Source organism: Lycium barbarum, chromosome 6 (genome assembly GCF_019175385.1).
Source record: "Lycium barbarum isolate Lr01 chromosome 6, ASM1917538v2, whole genome shotgun sequence".
Lineage (NCBI taxonomy): Eukaryota > Viridiplantae > Streptophyta > Magnoliopsida > Solanales > Solanaceae > Lycium > Lycium barbarum.
Genome location: NC_083342.1, coordinates 124,986,003 through 125,003,945, shown reverse-complemented (window position 1 = coordinate 125,003,945; position 17,943 = coordinate 124,986,003). Strand labels below are relative to the sequence as shown.

At 33.3% G+C, this 17,943-nt stretch overlaps 2 protein-coding genes across 2 annotated transcripts; one reads left to right on the top strand and one right to left on the bottom strand.

The window, feature by feature from the left end:
* The first annotated feature begins 6,641 nt into the window (after positions 1–6,641).
* On the top strand, positions 6,642–14,911 carry LOC132598629 (KH domain-containing protein At1g09660/At1g09670). The gene is made up of 8 exons (XM_060311618.1): positions 6,642–6,798; positions 6,906–7,015; positions 7,823–7,908; positions 10,008–10,150; positions 11,206–11,340; positions 11,432–11,548; positions 14,171–14,314; positions 14,405–14,911. The coding sequence occupies exons 2-8, from the start codon at positions 6,906–6,908 to the stop codon at positions 14,561–14,563; spliced, it is 894 nt and encodes a 297-aa protein (XP_060167601.1). The 5' UTR covers positions 6,642–6,798; the 3' UTR covers positions 14,564–14,911.
* Positions 14,912–15,096: 185 nt separating this feature from the next.
* LOC132598630 (uncharacterized) lies at positions 15,097–17,782 on the bottom strand. The gene is made up of 3 exons (XM_060311619.1): positions 17,578–17,782; positions 16,128–16,404; positions 15,097–15,471 (listed from the first exon to the last, which is right to left on the bottom strand). Exons 1-2 carry the CDS (start codon positions 17,642–17,644, stop codon positions 16,163–16,165), a joined length of 309 nt encoding a protein of 102 aa, XP_060167602.1. The 5' UTR covers positions 17,645–17,782; the 3' UTR covers positions 15,097–15,471; positions 16,128–16,162.
* Positions 17,783–17,943: the final 161 nt, after the last annotated feature.

The window sequence follows — 17,943 nt, the reverse complement described above, 5'->3', positions numbered from 1 at the left end:
TGGTGCGGAGGAAAATATTTTTCAATTTTTTCATATTCGGTTAATCAAAAAGATTTAGAAAGTATTTTATTTTGGAAAATAATTTCTTTAAAATTGAGGAAAATAACTTTACTGATGAACGTAGGAAAACAAGTGTCATTCAGCGTTTGATTATATCCTCCACCCTTACTCCATTTTGCTTTGTTTACTCAGAGTTCTTTTCATCTAATATGGATTGTTTCTTCGCGTTAACTCGCAGAGTTTCAATTAGGTGATGGGTTGGGGATAGGCTAGGTGGATGAGTGTGATACACATGTAGGTGACCTATTATGATAGTAATATATAACTCGAGACATTCAGAGACAATAATCACCTCTTGAATTCCTTTCATTCATTCATGTACCAATCTCTAAATATCCCTATTGTCAAATAAAAGGAGCGGGCACTGCTCTCAGCATGTCCCCATCCCACTCACCCCTAACCCATCCCCCGTCCAACCCCACCCCACCCCACCCCACTTCTTGTGTTTGTGAAAAAGGAAAAGGAAAAATAAATACAATACAACACATCACGTTTCCCGGCTTCACGACACAAACGGGAAAATATGAAAATAAAATAAAAATTAACCGTGAAAAGATTAATAAAAAAAAATTGAACTCTAGACGCAAAGATATATCTTGACATCCAAATACCAATATAAGTTAGATTTAAGTTGGATTTAGGTGTTCGACCACCCAATGATAAGTTGATAACCATGTTGATTCGCCTTTGGTTGTTTGGTTGACAATTGATAGTTTGGAGCTAAGAAAACAAAAATATTGGGGAGGAATCAAGATAAGTAAAAGTAAACAATTTGTCATACTCGTTAATAGAAGAAATTTGATATAAATTCAAAAAGTCGTCTCAATCTGGAATAAACTAAACAAAAACATATGAACTCAAACAAAAATAAAATAAGTGAAGAAGTACTAAGCACAGTCCATCAATATGAGCTAACTTTTTTTACAACACAAGGTTTATGAATACGTATTAATTAGTGATAGGGTCAAGACCAATATACGTTATCATTCTATATGTAAATTTTTCTTTTCTTTTGATATATCGTTCTATGCACAATACCATGAAGTGTAAATGTAATACTCACATAAATGAATATCATGATGAGTGCTAGAATGCAACAACCTATCTACCTCTTAAGGTAGGAGTAAAGTTTGTGTACACTCTACCCTCTCCATACCTCACTTGTGGGACTATACTGTATATGTTTTCGTTGTTGTTAATGAGTGCTAAAATACACTAGGTGTAGTTTGAGTTTTGTGTTAGAGAATCATCAAAAATTGCATAAAACAATGAAGTTTTAATACACTGCAACTCTAAATAAAGCATCATGAACTTCATTAGAAAAAATTGCACACAACTCATTCGGATCTCCTACTTCCAGTAACAATACAAAATCATTTTGGGTGTTAATAATAATTAAGTACGTATACATGGATACACGACTCAATTTACATAAATAATAGTATCTATTTTCTCTTTGTCTCTCTATATATATTTATATAGAGACAGATTTAAAACATATAAATTGAGTTGCAGATGAATCTTTATTCTCTTCTTTTGGAGTATATAAACTTTACCTGTTACGTATGAGTAATTAGACACTTCGATTGTGCATTATTTTTATCCAAAACATTATTTAACTTACAAGGAGAAGAAAATTATAATAAATTTATTAGTCGTATGTGCTACATCTTGGAAGCAGAGTAGTATTATTAATAATTAATTTGATTTTGGGTAGCAGTTATTAATTTTTTTTATCCATAATAACGAAAATTAGTTACTATCGAGGTCCATCATGTAAATATTATTTTAAAAAATAAATAGATTAGTCACTCTATAAAAAAAAAATCATACAAAATTACCTTCTAGTTTTAATTTTAATTTTTATTATACGTTCAATTCCACCATAAGAATTTTGTCATTAGATTCAATATTTATTTTAAGTTGTCATTTCATACATAACCTAATGAAGCATAAATAAAGTGTTCATGTGTTTTACAGAGGCTAAATAGAGAAGCCAATTTAATATTAAGCAAATAGGGTGAGTTTTAGTGAAGACTTATTGATTTAAGTCGTGTAAAATTTAAAACAAATGTCCCATCAAAGTAAGAGCATGTTTGGATTGGCTTATAAATTGCTGAAAACAGCTTAAAGCCATTTTGTGCTTAAAATAAGTCAAAAAAATAACTGAGTCCGTTTGACTTAGCTTATCTAAAGCAGCTTATAAGCTGAAAACAGCCCAATTTTTTTTTTAGCTCATTTTTTTTTTTTTTTATAAGCTGAAAACAACTTATAAGTTGTTTTTGTTAAGCCCATCCAAACAGGCTCTAAGCATGTAAACACAAACAAATTAAACCAATTACAAAACTAAAAAAAATATTTATCATTTATTCCAAACGCAAAGGAATATCATCTTAAGTGAAGAAATGACATAAAGAGATTAAGGTGGGAACAAATGCATTTATTGATTCCTCTCCTTTCTTTAATCATGTAATCCCTGCATATGACACATAACAATAAGACAACTTAGGATCCAACAAAAGGAAAACAAGGAAAATGCTAAATGAGAGAAAAGGGCAAAGAAAAACAATACTCTTAGATATTACTGTCTTTTACATGTTAGTATTTTTTTTTTCCTTTTGACTAGAATTTAGGCCCTATGAAAGATGGTTCTATAAATTAGTATTCTAATTCTAATTCTAACTATTTAGAAGAGTGAGTGGGCACTTTTTCGTCGTCCACCCACCACTTTTTCGTAAAAAAATTATGAGCCCACATATTTTAAACAACTACTAATATTTTTTTTTTTAAATTGTGGCCCGCATATTTTAAACAACTACTGATATTTAAAAAAAAATTGTGGACCTTATATTAAACACCAACCAGTAATAAAAAAAAAAAAAAAAAGTGGAACCCACCACATCCAAACTTACGGGAAAAAAAATGTGGATCCCATATTAACAAAATCAAGCAATATTAAAAAAAAAAAAGTTAATCCCATATTAAAAAAACAAACAATGTTAAAAAAAAAAGGTGCTTAGAAAATCAAACATTTAAATCAATAATGATGGATTCATTACCACATGCGTATCAACCCATTAGAGGGAGCAAATAAAATTATTGTACAGCAACATACTTAAAATACAAAAATGCTTAGAAAATCAAACAATTAAATCAATAATGATGGATTTATTGTCACATGCGTATCAACCCATTAGTGGAAGCAAATGAAATTATTGTACAGCAACATACTTAAAATACTTATATATATATATATATATATATATATATCCGTTTTCCAATTTTTGAAAAAAATAATTGTGGGCCCATATAGCCTGATGGATTCATTGTCACATGCGTATCAACCCATTGGAGGGAGCAAATAAAATTATTGTACAACAACATACTTAAAATATAAAAGTGCTTAGAAAATTAAACAATTAAATCAATAATGATGGATTTGTTGCCACATGCATATCAACCCATTAGTGGAAGCAAATGAAATTATTGTACAGCAACATACTTAAAATACTTTTAAAAAAAAAGTGTTGTCCCCATATTAAACACCAACCAATATTAAAAAATAAAAAAAACACCAACCAATATTTTTTTTTATTTTTAAAAAAGAAGTAAATAAAATGGAACCCACCATCTCCAAACTCATGGGAAAAAAAAGGTGGACTCCATATTAACAAAATCAAGCAATATAAAAAAAAAAAAAGTGAATCCCATATTAAAAAAACAAACAATGTCAAAAAAAAGTGATGCAAGCCGAGTTACCTCAAGGACACTTAAAGGACCGTCTCGTGGAGCCAAAATTTGGATGATAGCATGGAGAGGACGGATGGGAGATGGAAGAGCATTAAAGTGGCCAACGAGCAAGGAAGGCTATGTTTGCAAGAGGCCACATTTGCAAATTCAAGATTTCCATCTCCACAAGACTAGCCAAACAAGACCCTTGCCTCATTAATGGCATTTATGTAATAATAGGGTCTTTTATTATTTAGTTAGTATAAATAGCTAGTTTTTTATTTCATTAAGGCTTTTTTTTGATGAATTATGAAAATATTTTGAGTGTTTTGTGTTGTCTCTAGAGAAAGAAACAATTGAAAGTCTTATGGATTTAAGCTCTTGTTGATTTGAGATTTGTTAAGAGGTTGGTTGCAAGGGAATCTAATTTCCTTGAGGTCTTCCTAAGAGTTTAGTGCTTGTTAATGTTAATTAATTGAGGTCTCTAGGTTTAATATACCTTTAGGTTGCGTTTAATTTCATTTTCTTGTGTCAATCTATCTATCCTTTGCTTTCCTTGTTATTTTATTGCTTCCGCGTATCCGTTATTGTATTAAAAAGAGTATAAACTTTGTATTCGTAGCAAACACTAATATAATAAAGTTTTAGATACGGAGCAGAAACTACAATGTTATATTAATCGTGTTTTGAACATAGTATCCCATATTGACAAAATCAAGCAATATATAAAAAAAAAGTGAATCCCATATTAAAAAAACAAACAATGTCAAAAAAAAGTGCAGACGGGGTGAGGCCCATACTAAATAACACTGAGCAATAAAAAAAAAAAAGCAAGAAAAAAAATGGAACTCACAATCTCCAAACTCATGGGAAAAAAAAAGTGGACCCCATATTATCAAAATCAAGCAATATAAAAAAAAAAAAAAAAAGTGAACCCCATATTAAAAAAATATAATGTTAAAAAAAAAGTGAAGACTTTATATTCATAGCAAACACTAATATAATAAATTTTTAGATACGGAGCACAAACTACAATGTTATAGTAATCGTGTTTTGAACATAGTATATGTATATATATTATATGCATAAAAATAGTACAAACTAATAATGTCAAAAAAAAAAAAAAGGTGCACCCCATACTAGACGACATCAAGCAATATAAAAAAAAAATGGATCCCACCATCTTCAAACTCACGGTAAAAAAAAAGTGGACCCCATATTAACAAAATCAAGTAATATAAAAAATAAAAAAAGTGAACCCCATATTAAAAAAAAAAATAATGTCAAAAAAAAAGTGCAGACTTTGTATTCGTAGTAAACACTAATATAATAAAGTTTTAGATACGGAGTACAAACTACAATGTTATATTAATCGTATTTTGAACACAGTATATATATATATGCATAAAAATAGTGCAAATTAATAATGTCAAAAAAAAAAGTGCACCCCCTATTAAAAAATCAAACAATATTCATGTAATTTCCGATGTATCTCATTAAGTCAATAATGATGAATTCATTACCATGTGCGTGTCAATCCATGAAATTGCTTTTCTTCAAAAGGTTAAGTAGTCAAACCATATAATATTTTATTTTTATTTTTTTATATTAGTCTGAGATCTAATCTAGATATTAAACTGTTGTATTTGCTACTCCGCCATGTCATTTATTTGTTATGTTTACTAAAATAAATATACTTAAAATATTTATATTTTAAAATAAGATAGAATTTAATTACTTTTTTATTTTTATTCTTATTCTAATAAATGTGAAAAGAAATTAATGTCGTAAAAAAATATATATCAAATGCAGATCAAATAATGAATTAGGTAAATTAGTCAAATTATAATTCTAATCGACGTTTTCCTAAAAAATCATGCAAAAGACAACATGACAAGTAAAATGAGCTAAACCGAGAATATTTACTAAAAATTAAAAAATAGTATTTCTTCATTTAAATAAAAAATCAATTTCTTCTTTGTTTTGTTTTAAACATGTAAAATTAATTTAATAATTTGAATTAGAATTGTCCAAATCAAAATTTGATAAAAAATAATAAGTATTTTACACCTTTAAATTAATTGAATTAAAATTAAAAGTATCAACTGATGCTTAAATATTGCTATTGTTTAATCTCAAAGAGAAGAAAATAATTTCCTTTTAAACAAGTCTTCTCTTTTAAAAATTATTAATAAATTTGCCGATTTTGTGTTCATAGCAAACATTAATATAATAAAATTTTAGATACGGAGCACAAACTACAATGTTATATTAATCATGTTTTGAACATAATATATATATATATCAAAAATAACTACATACACATAAATGCACTATAATCTAAAGTGTTGGGCCCGTGCGCAGCACGAGCATCTACCCCGTCTAGTTTTATTATAAAGACAAGATTGAAGTTAAAAAATGGACACAATGCTAATCTTGTACACCAAGAGGTTACATTCATCACTTCTACACATACATGAACCTCAATTTTAGCATTCATACAAAATCATAAAAAACAAACCCAATCATAAGCAAAATCATTAGAGGTGACACTAAATATTTATATGTCATGTGTGTTGATTCTAATTAGTTCCTAAAATTTAGGTGTTACTATTAAAAAATGGAAGGATTTTTTTTTTAATTACATAGGGAATAGGAAAAGAAAAATGGGGGAGGGACGTGGGATTCAAACCCTCACAGCAAACTACTACATATTTTTGTTTCTACGTGTCATTTTATGTCGTGGGTCAACATTCATTTGTTGCTATCTTAAGATTTTGTAATTTTTAAGAAAAATATTATTTAAATTTAAAAAGGAAATATATGTGACGGTGCAAAAAGGTCTAGACTACTCTATATTTTGAGTAGCAGCCATTAGTATGAATAGGGAGTTTTCCCACTGAGCACTCCTTTTCTTCCCCCCACACATCAACAACTTTAAGGTCCAGTAAGGGGGGAAGCAGACTTCACTCTCTCTTCCCCACCTTCCCCTTTAAACAGCTGTTTACAGTAAGACTTTTTTTTTTTTTTTTATTGTATATCATAGACATGTTTGTTTCTTGATTAAAGATTGTTTCTTTGACTAAAAAAGATTGGTTCTTGATTATTGGTTATAGATGAATATGGAGAATAGAATACCCCCTGGGAGTTACTTCCAGTACTCTCCTACTGGAATCCATGCTCATGGTCCTCTTCAGAGGTCTTCTTCTCTTACAGATCGTGAAAGGTCAAATCTTGACTTTGTTTCTGTTACTATATTCTTGTTTTTAATCTGTTTTTGTAATTTACTGCTTCTTTGGATTGTTGGGTCTGGATCTGTTTTGTTTGGTATTGTGTGTTTTTTTTTTTTTTTTTTTGTGCATTCTTGTTTTTGGGATTGTTGGTTTTTTTGGCTGTCTTTTCTGTTCATCAGTGGTTAACTGCCTCTATAGGCATCTTAGAGTCTACAAAACCTTAATAAAATTACCTGGCATCTGAGAGTCTACAAAACCTGAATAAAATAATCTCTATGGTTGTAGAATATTAGTTTCTTCTTGTTGTTACATGTGGTGATACTTAGGATCCCCTTTTTGTGGTACAAGTCTCTGCAAGATCCAAGATTTTAAGCCAGTGGGTGCAGGGTGCCATTACACCCACAACTGTTTTAATAATTGGTTGAAACTTAATGTAAGTATATAACTGTAATTTTTCTTCATCTAATCAGTGGTTGTGCCTGCATCTACTACCTTCAACATGCATCACGCCTTAACCAGATGGATCAAAACATATTACTGTGCCACTTTCCCTGATAGTGGTATTCCTAGCTAGTCTTTATTTGATTATAGATTATTCAGATACTCGATTATGAAGGAAAATTTTTCGGTCAAGTCCATCTGTGCTACCTGATTAGTATTTACATTGGGTTTTCTATTTCAAGCGGTCAGTTTTTATACATAGTTAACATATTGTGTATCCTATAACTATTGCTTTCTGTGTTAGTTCTAGATACATCTCTCCCTATTAACATGTGACTTGGCTGCTTGTGAAATGGCAGATATTTAGCAGATTTATTGGGGGAGAGGCAAAAATTGGGGCCATTCATGCAGATACTACCTGTATGCAGTAGACTTCTAAACCAAGGTAGTAAATTGTAACCACAAGAACTTTTTACAATAGTTCTGGGCGTCTTTAAGTTGGAGCAGAAGTTTCTTTCTCCTGTTGAAGATTTTTAAATGTTTTATCCCAACAACTCTACCATTGCATGAAGGCTTGCTCTCTTAGTCAGAACACTCTTGGAAAATTCGATGTGTTGTGATACAAGATTCCAAGTGACTAGAGGGTCTTAAGAGTTAATATTTCTTTTTTATGTTCCCCCACTTCTCCACCAATCCAGCAAGAAGAAGAAAAATATATAACCCAAAAAAAGTAAAAGTAAAGGTCTCCGCTACACCTTTCTTCAGTCTCACCTAGATATAAATTTAACTTCCAGTAATTGCATGTTAGGCTCCTACACATCATATTTGATGTTCCTTTGTACGCACGTGCTTAACACCTCCACATGGTGAAGGATCTGCAACCAAAGTATATTAAGGTTTAATAATATTATGGCATTGACTGCACTCTGTCGTGCTTTCTGGCCTGCCAAATGTAAAGAACATGTAACTGAAGTGCTTTGGAGTTGAATAATTTGATGACTAAGATGGTAACATTTGTTGTTTCTGGAATGGTTTTTTCTTTTTTCTTTTTTGTTGTCAACAATCAATAATTACAAAACAATATATGCCTAATAAAGTTTTCTTGATATGCCTGAATTGCTGACTTTAATGGTAGAATCATTAATGGCAGATGTTATTTTGTTAAGTTTAGGAACTTTTATCGTCTTGATCTGACTTTATTATGCAACTACTCAGATAGAATTGAGTTTTCTTTTGAAATTTTAAATATCAGTAAATCTAAGATTGACCCACGGATTTGTTTTGTGGTGCGGGTGCCGATACATGAAATTTCTTGGTGAGATAAGGACAAATCATTTGAGCTTCCCTTTTGCTGGATGTCCATAATCTAATCGCGTCACACATGATGCTTTATTGGATGTCCAATTATTCTGACCGTATTGTAGACAGAAATCAGTCATCAATGGGAAGTTTGAAGTATCATATGAGTTTTTATAATAAAATGGAAATGATAAATTGCAAGTTGGAGGTTTGTAAGCCTATGATCATGCGGTGGAATCATTATAGGCTAAGGCTGATTTACTTATCTAAAGGAGAAAAAAAGAAGCGAAGGACTGATTTGTATTAATTTGGTTGGTTTGATTGGTATGGAAACAAAAGAAAGAGTTGATGATTTTTGGTGCTATAAATAATGCGTTACAAAGAGAAATAGAAGATTGCGATAAAAATAAAGAATAATGTTCTAGGAGTCCTTTATAATCTCTAGGGACGCTTATTATGCACAAAATAGCTGGAAAAGCTTCACCAAAGAAAATGGAGTCTACAAATCTATTGAGTTCAAAGAATCCGTAAATTTTTGTTACTTTTCTTATTTCCTATTGTTTAGAGGTTTTAATACGGGGAAATGAGGCAACTTCTATTGCTTGACTTCTGAGACCAGGAGGATTCTAAATTAAGATGCTAACACTATTATCTAACTAACTTAAGAATCATTAAGTGCAATAGGAAAAAAATTAGTTGCCAAATGCTAAGTTACCAAATAGAAGTCTCTAAGTAGCTTTTCTGGATGCGACATAAATAACTGTAAAAATTCAAATCTACAAATGTCTGATTTCCACTTTCTTCCACTTGTCTTTGGCATTATTATATAGTCCTGGAATAATGGTTTTTTTTTTTTTTGCATCAATACGAAGCTTGATGTCGAGTTTGACCCTATAGTTTAATGTTTTGCTTTCTAGCTCGCCCGTTAATAGTGGATGAGGCAAGGGCTCGGGACAGTAGTTCTAGGGAAGAAAATTAATTTGGGTTCTCTAATTTGCATGATAATTTTTCAAACTTCAAATATGGGTAACATTACCATGTGTTCAAAACGGATGAAGGTGAATTTGGTTAAAATGAAGCTAAAATGGTGTCTTATGGGTGGCTTGGTGGATTCACCACTGAAGGCCTTAGCTGAAATCTTGTGAAAGGTAAATTGATGGAAGCATACAATTAAGTGACTGAATAAGGTCATTTACTCAAAAAAAAAAGTGACTGAATAAGGTCTTGGATTTCTTACTGCTGCAGAAATCATGCGAGCAACAGCATTGTTGTCAAATCAGTTCGTGGATCAAGAAAGGATGGGACAAGAGAGTCCACATAGGTCAATGAGTCAACCGATGAATGGAGGTCAGATAAATATGGGGGCGTGGAGTGCAATGCAAACTGAGGTAAGCTTCTATCCTTTATGTATGGCTTTTATGGGTCATACTTCGGTACGTAATTATGTCATGACTATTGTTCTTAATGTGGTCATACTCTTCCAGACTTGATCCTATCACCTAAAGAGTATGAGCTAGAGTTATTAGCATTGCATGTTGATTTCAGTAATATGATTTTTTTTAATTCTCTAACTATGCATTTTGTAGAACTTAACTAGTTCGTTGCTTTATTTTTTAGCATACCTTTAAATTTAGAAATCAATTGGAAGTGAATTTACCTCATGTGCTTCCTTGGAAACCAGGCCTATAGCACACTATTCAAGCATTATAAGTGATGTTTCTCCCTATGTTGCTCGGACTCTCCAAAAATGATGCCGCACCCGTGTCGGATCCTTCAAAAATGCACTACTTTTGGAGGATTCGCCACACACCCGTGTCCATTTTTGAAGAGTCCGAGTAACATAGGTTTCTCTTTCTCCTGTACGTGAGGGGTGTTAATATTAAATGTGAAAATTCCTACATACTTGAATCTTTGTGCAAGTTTATGTCATGAATCACAAGAGCTAATTTCCTCAAGATTCTATGTGAATTATGATTTTGTGTATTTGTAGCTTGAGAAATGTCTCTGTGAAAAACATATTTTGTCGCTTACTTACAAGAATTACCTTTGGTTTGTATCATTATCCTGTTACTCCTTATGACAATTGACAGTTACTTAGCTAGATAAAATGCTTCTATATTTGGATGCACTTCAGGAGGATTCAGTTTCTTAAGCTCAGGAAATACTGTAGCCCCCATTTGTCCTCCCACATGTTCCTTCCTTGTCAAAGCACGAAACAGAACCTAGTTAGACATGAATGGGAAGAAAGAAAAGGTTATCACTTCTTTTGGTGTTAGTCTTAGTCAGGTATTGTAGGAACTGTTACTCCTATTCCGCATTACAGATACTGTAAGTAACTTGTGATAATAGTTGTTGAAGCCATTTTCACAGCTTAAAGTAATTTGAATAACTGCCCCTGGACATTGTTGGAGGATTTACACTTGATGTTATTTACTTACTACAGGAAAATAGACTTCTTCAGAAAATAGTTCCATTTCAACCTTCCCCTCTGGATTGGCATGTTGTGCCGGGAAATGCAACCACTCCTGTTGTGAAGAGAGTCATAAGACTGGATGTTCCTGTGGAGAATTTCCCAAATGTATGTGGAAACCTTATTAGGGTGGTGTTTAATGTTGCTCTTTTTCTTCCTAAATTGTGAAACAGATATTGACCAAGTTAAAACCGTGCAGTATAATTTTGTTGGTAGAATTTTGGGACCACGTGGGAATTCCCTAAAGAGAGTTGAAGCCATTACAGAATGTAGAGTCTATATCAGAGGACAAGGCTCAGTGAAGGACTCTATCAAGGTATTGGCCCCTTTTATTCTTCTCACTCAATAATTGTTAAAAGAGTAAGCTTGGATAAACTTTAAGATTTATGACTTGCTTCCTGAGGGCATAGTATGCCTCTATAAGAGAAGTGTTCTCTATCTCTCTCACACACACATCCTTTGGTTTTGTCTGAAAAGGAAGGCTCCCAAATGATTTGTTAAGATAATGCTTAATATTTATAATTGAGAGCTAAAGAAAGTATAAAAAAAATTAATTTTAAGTCTTGGTGGACAGAGTTACCGGGTAGTTGTGCAGGTGGAGGTAGCAGGTACCTAAAGGTTCAATTGAGATGCACATAAGCTGGCCTAGGCACCACTGTTATCCAAGCAAAAAATCAGTATAAACATATCGATTTGTTGGTGTAAATTAGTTGTTGTGGATGTTATATTTTAACTCCAAACTTACGGCAAGGGTTTCCACTGATGCCACATTCATCTGTGTCTTTCGTAGAGCCATTGTCTGATGGATGTTTGCGTCTATCTTTCCAAACTAATACCCTTCTATAGTGAGGTAGCATGCCACATGACGTCCACCTCGGCCAAATATCAGACCCACGTGGACTGTTGTTTGCCATGTTGGAGGGCCTTAACGGAGAAGGGGTATTTTTGCACCAATTCTGTAATGTCGGGGGTAATAGTGGACCAAAAGTATAACGGAGGGCATAAATGATCCTTTCACATAGTAGAAGGGTATTTTTGACCCTTTTCCCTTAAATCATTATAGGTGGAATGGTGATTTGCTTACTTGGTCCTAAGAAATCACGTCATGTGTATTGTTCAGTCTTTACAACAACATACCCAGTGTGATCCCACAGGTGGGGTCTGGGGAGGGAGGGTAGGATTTACACCTTACCTCTGCCTTTGTGGGGTAGACTTTATTGTTCAGTCTTTCATTCTTAAAATCATTCTACTCTACGAGTGTTTAGTTTACTGCCTGAAATGTGCAATATCAAATACCATAGGCATCTCTTTTCTTTGTGTATATCAAAAGAGGTGGTCAATCATGACCAATCAAATTCTGCCAATTATTACTACGAGCTACTCCCTCCGTCCCATAATAAGTGTCACCTTAGCCAATTTTTTTTGTCCCATAATAAATGTCACCTTAGGATACCAATGCATATATTGACTAGTTTTTTCCATCTTTGCCCTTGGACAGAAAATGACAAATGATGATGGTTGGATTTCCAATGTCAAAAGATAAACTAGTTGTGAATGCTCTAATCATCAAGAAGTTTTTTTTTTTTTTTTACATAAGGATAATTTGGTAAACTTTACACTTCATCATTGGTTTCTTAATATGCGTGTTTTTGGCTAAGGTGACACTTATTATGGGACGGAGGGAGTAATTGCTAAGCTGCAGAGAAAAGCAAGCAGGAACATAAATCTAAAATTTTTGCACCCATAGGTGTAGCTTGGTGGTCAATGATGGGAGACTAGGGTCCAAATTCCAGCGGAGGCACAATTATTAGGTGATTTCTGCCCATCTGTCCTAGTATTGGTGGATAGAGTTACATAGTACTTGTGTTCTTAGGTACTAAGCATCCGGATAAGTCGAGGTACGCATATGTTGAGCCGGAGTGTTATACAAAAAAAAATCTAAAATTCTGTTGGGGTGTCTAACAGGTACGAGGGTCAGTAGAGGTCTCAAAATGAAAAGTAATGCCAACTTTAGGGGGTTGTCTATGTATTTGGCCGCCTGGTAAATGAAATTGACTTCAGATATGGCATTCTCATGTTGCTATAGCAGACATGGCTTGAATCTATAATATTCAAGTGACCTCCATGTCTGATTGAAATGAAAGCCTAACACATGATATCTGTGGTCTTCTTTTCAGTTGTAAATACATTTTGGTAGTCTTTCTTACAGTGAGGAATAAAATAATTTCTGGATGCAATTTTTAATGTGCCTAGACGTTCTCTGCAAGCCTACTGTGCACAGCGCTTCCTTTAGGTTCGATAGCTGTGAATCCTGTTATGGAAAGACACTTCACGTTTTAAATATTTTGATACGATAATGATATATAACAGCACCTCCTGAAAGACACATTGCAAAGGATTTATTGTTTGTTAATTTGTAGTTCTAATGTGAGCTTTTGAAAGCTTGGCTGCATCTTTCCCTTTTATTTTCTATCCAATAAGTAAAGGTACTTATATCTGCTCAATTTGCTGTAAACGTGTTATTGTATTTTATTACTCTTCCAGGTGACATGCCCGTTTGCTATGTTGAGATGTCTGTTTCATGTTGTATCTGTACTACCTGTACTTTCTGTAGCATTTAAGCACAACCAAGAAAGTATTGCTTCTTTTCTATCAGTAGGCTGCAGAAATTGTGGGAGCCGGGTATCATGCTATTCTATGCTATAAACTATGTTTATCGATACCATTGAATATGAATAAGTTCTGAAAGATATTTTCTGCAAATGTCTGTGAAAAGTTCCCATTGTGGTTTTTTTCTTGTATAACCAAACAACCTAGCATACATTATTCTCATTTAAAAAACAAAGAATAGTCGTTTTGATGTCCTGAATCATTTTGTTGTCTAAATTACAAATTAGTGTGTAATTGCTTTTTTGCATGTTCTTTTCCCCTTGTGTAGGAAGAGAAATTGAAAGATAAACCTGGCTACGAGCACCTCAAAGAACCACTACATCTCCTGGTGGAGGCTGAATTTCCGGAAGACATCATTGACTCCCGCATCGATCATGCTGTGGCGATCCTAGAGAACCTCTTAAAGCCTGTGGTATGAGTTAGGCGATATAGCTGCTATTTGAATGCCTTCAGTTTTTTTCTAGCCCTTTGACTCTTTTCTCCCTCGCTGTTCCTGTATCAGGATGAATCTGTGGATATTTATAAGAAGCAACAACTAAGAGAATTGGCCATGCTAAATGGTACACTAAGGGAAGAAAGCCCAAGTATGAGTCCCCGAATGAGCCCTAGTATGTCTCCGTTTAGTAATACGGGAATGAAACGAGCAAAGACTGGGAGATGACACCTAATTGCTGGTATGCTGATTGTCTAGCAATAGGCACAGAAGATAGCTAATCCGCCTGATTAGTAACTTCACAAGTTTGCTTCTGGTACAGAATGCAGGCATCCCTCAGACAGATTCTTTAGATATAGGTCTACTATGTGTGTTTTTCTGTAACCATCTTTCCTAGAGGTATTGACCTTTAGTCTTAATCTAGGTTTAGTGGTCAATGTGTTAAATCAATCTCAATAATCTGTTTCTTATTCAATACTCGTGAGATTCATGTATTATTTTAATTAAAGCAGATCAACTGCTTCAACTTCTGAATAAATATATTGAGAAAGCAGAAGTTTAACATGGTATGCTGAATATTTTGTTCCAAATTATACCAATGCTTCAGTTCCTTTCCTGTAGGGTCCCACTGAAGTTATTCTAACTCTAACCAGCAGTCCTTCCATCTTGTAAAAAATAGTACTACTAATAAATCCATGGATGGACTTCTTATTTAGGGAACACATATAATCTAACACATTACAATTACAAAGAAAAGAAAAGAAAAAAGAAAGGCTGAGCGATACATTGGAGGTACAGAAGTAAATGTGCACACTTTAAAAACAGTTCAGCTCATTTGAGCTTTGGTGAAAATTATTCTTCAATTTTCAAATTCATCTAACAAGCTGCAAAATACCTACTACACAACTATTACAGAGTGAACTTGAGATGGATGAATTACACTGCCGAGTTGGAAGGGTGACCTTTGGCAATATTTGTTATCCATCAATCTCCGTCCCCAAAAAACAGAATGTATGATAATTTTGATTCTGCTAATACTGATACATATTTCTACAATTGTGAAATGAAGATTTCTCTTGATTATGCCGCCATGGTCATCACTGAATCAAGAAGTGCATTTAAGATACTACTTGAATCTGCACGCAACGAGATGATACCAGGTAAATAGTTCAAAGCAAAAATGAAATGCAATAAAAGAATTAGACTGATCAATCTAAATTGCATAATGACACAGTTTGAGCAGATATCAGATGCAATAATATAACATATCTGCATTCAAAAAGGTAAAGTAGGAAAGATTCCTCATCAGCATGAACTTCACGCACCACACAGACTGACACTCCTCAAGGCTTAACAGTAACAGGATAACATAACTGCCAAGTATTAAAAGATAAAAAGAAACTATGTAGACTATACACGTGCACATCCAACAATAGTCCAGGCCCTCCCGGGAATCATCCCTAGGTGTCAAGGCCTAATCAAAGAACTCTGAGAATAGGGTTATATGCCATTACATTCACCATAGAAGTGTGTATTTCACAGAATAGACTATTGAACCCCATCAGAGCATACAGGCAAAAGCCTTAAAATTTGTAAGAAAAACTATTAGAGCATATGTGTCAGTCGTTAAATTTACGGAGCACATATAAGCTAATGCTTAAAAGATCTGATAAGTTCCACATTCCAAAAAAAAGAATGTCTTCCTAAATGGTGAAAAGGGCATGCGCTAACAACAAAAATACCAAAATTCCATTTAAGAGCTGAAGGAAGAGAATTCAATAACGAGTCTCACCTCAGCACGTTCATTCTTAACATCTGATACAAAATTTAATCCCGAAGACCCAGCTCAAGCTCAAGCTCATCATCTTCTTCGAACAACTTTAGCAGACGAGCATACTGCTCTTCACGCTTCTTCTTTTGCCAAAACTTGAAAAGGAAAAATGATAGAAGCGCTACCGCCACAAGGGCAAGGCATACAATGAGTATCGTTGACCCAGTTTTACTGCTGGATGCAACATGAGTATCAACTTTTGTTCCATTTTTGGGATTAGAAGAACCATCTGAAAAGCCTGAAAGTGAAAAACACATACATAAAGCAATCAAACTGATAAAACAAAGCCAAATTCAAGTACACAAATGCTTGTCACGAAATGTAACCATAAACTGGTTTGATGGGGTATGTTCCTGGGTATCTTTGAACAAGGACAAAAGAACATCAAATGGTAGCAGCACCTATGGGGAACTAGCTTTTTCAAGCACATTGACTCATGTCGAGGACGAACAAATTGTGGAACCACTCGTGATGACTTCCACAAGCAAAGGTTTATTCAGTCAAGATTACCCTTACATGTTTGGTTAACCTTAGAGGTTAAGGGTAGTTGTTGCATGCTTAAAAGGTTAAGATAGATAAACAAGCATGCCCCTCTCTTAACTTAAAATTTTTAGATACAGTCACACAGTTCACTGTAGTATAAGAACATACATCAAGAGTTCAAGTCTCATCGTCACTTGTTATCAACAAGAATTTACGTTTCCTTGGATAAAAAGAGTCTGACTTGCAAGTGATAGGGTTGCCTAACCTAATATAAATAAATTAAGAAACTTTAAAATAAAGTGGTCATAAAACAAAAAAATCCTAACACCATCAGATCATTGTATGTAGTAAACTGCATCGAATTTGTGTTAGATTATCTGTTGTAACAAACCATATTAGTTCATTTCACAAAAAGAAAGAACAAAAAAAGATTCTGAAGCTGTAATTGAGTTTTTGTGCACATCAAGACAAGATCATTTTCATTTTCTTGAAGTTGTCAAAATACTCCTTTTTTTTCTTTCAAAATCATACAGATAAATGAAATGACGAATGACAATTAGCAAATGACAACCTTTTAACACACAACCCTTATCTCAAAGACAGTAAAAGCAAAAGTAAATTACAAATCTTGCATATCATATGACAATTATAGCCCCATTTTTTTTTTAAAGCTTCTTATGTACTCAATTTTGATTCTTTTTATGCTTTTTTCTTTGATTACAATTTCTTGTAAATCTTTTCAATTGCTTTTTATCTTAAATGTATAAAATTTATTTGAAAAAGAGGTTAATGATATCCAAATTGAATCGAGATGGATACGTGACACTCTTATTTCCAGGGGATCTATGAGAAACATTAAAAACAGCATACAAATTAAGAAAGGGAAATCAAGAAAGCTGATAAATGGTAAAGTAAAGATCTGGGAAACCTGTGATGAATAGATGAGAAAAGGAAAGGAAGAAAAAAAGAAAGGGAAATGAAGAGACCCCTCTCATCTCCCTCTTTGCTTTTTCCCTATAAAACTCCTTTTTTATGTCAATGGTAATATCGCCTGCTCTCTGTATGCTCTCCCCTCTCTTCTTTCTTTCTGTTACCAACACCAATATTTTTGTCCTTTTGCTTACCGTTTGGACATGAATATTTTTGTCCTTGTATTTTGTACAACCCTTACCGTTTGGAGTAAAGAAATCACTTACTCCATCGGGATAAAAAAAATAGTGTACACTTTTTTTTTTTTTTTTTTTGGAGATAAAAAAGAGTGTTCATTTATCCAATTGAGAAAAATTAATTTTAT

Coding starts and splice junctions, on each gene's coding strand:
- LOC132598629 (XM_060311618.1), top strand. CDS start 6,906: ATGAATATGGAGAATAGAATACCCCCTGGGAGTTACTTCCAGTACTCT. Junction 7,909..10,007: donor CAGTAGACTTCTAAACCAAG/GTAGTAAATTGT, acceptor TTACTGCTGCAG/AAATCATGCGAGCAACAGCA. Junction 10,151..11,205: donor GGAGTGCAATGCAAACTGAG/GTAAGCTTCTAT, acceptor TACTTACTACAG/GAAAATAGACTTCTTCAGAA.
- LOC132598630 (XM_060311619.1), bottom strand. CDS start 17,644: ATGAGAGGGGTCTCTTCATTTCCCTTTCTTTTTTTCTTCCTTTCCTTT. Junction 16,405..17,577: donor TTCTCATCTATTCATCACAG/GTTTCCCAGATC, acceptor TTTCACTTTCAG/GCTTTTCAGATGGTTCTTCT.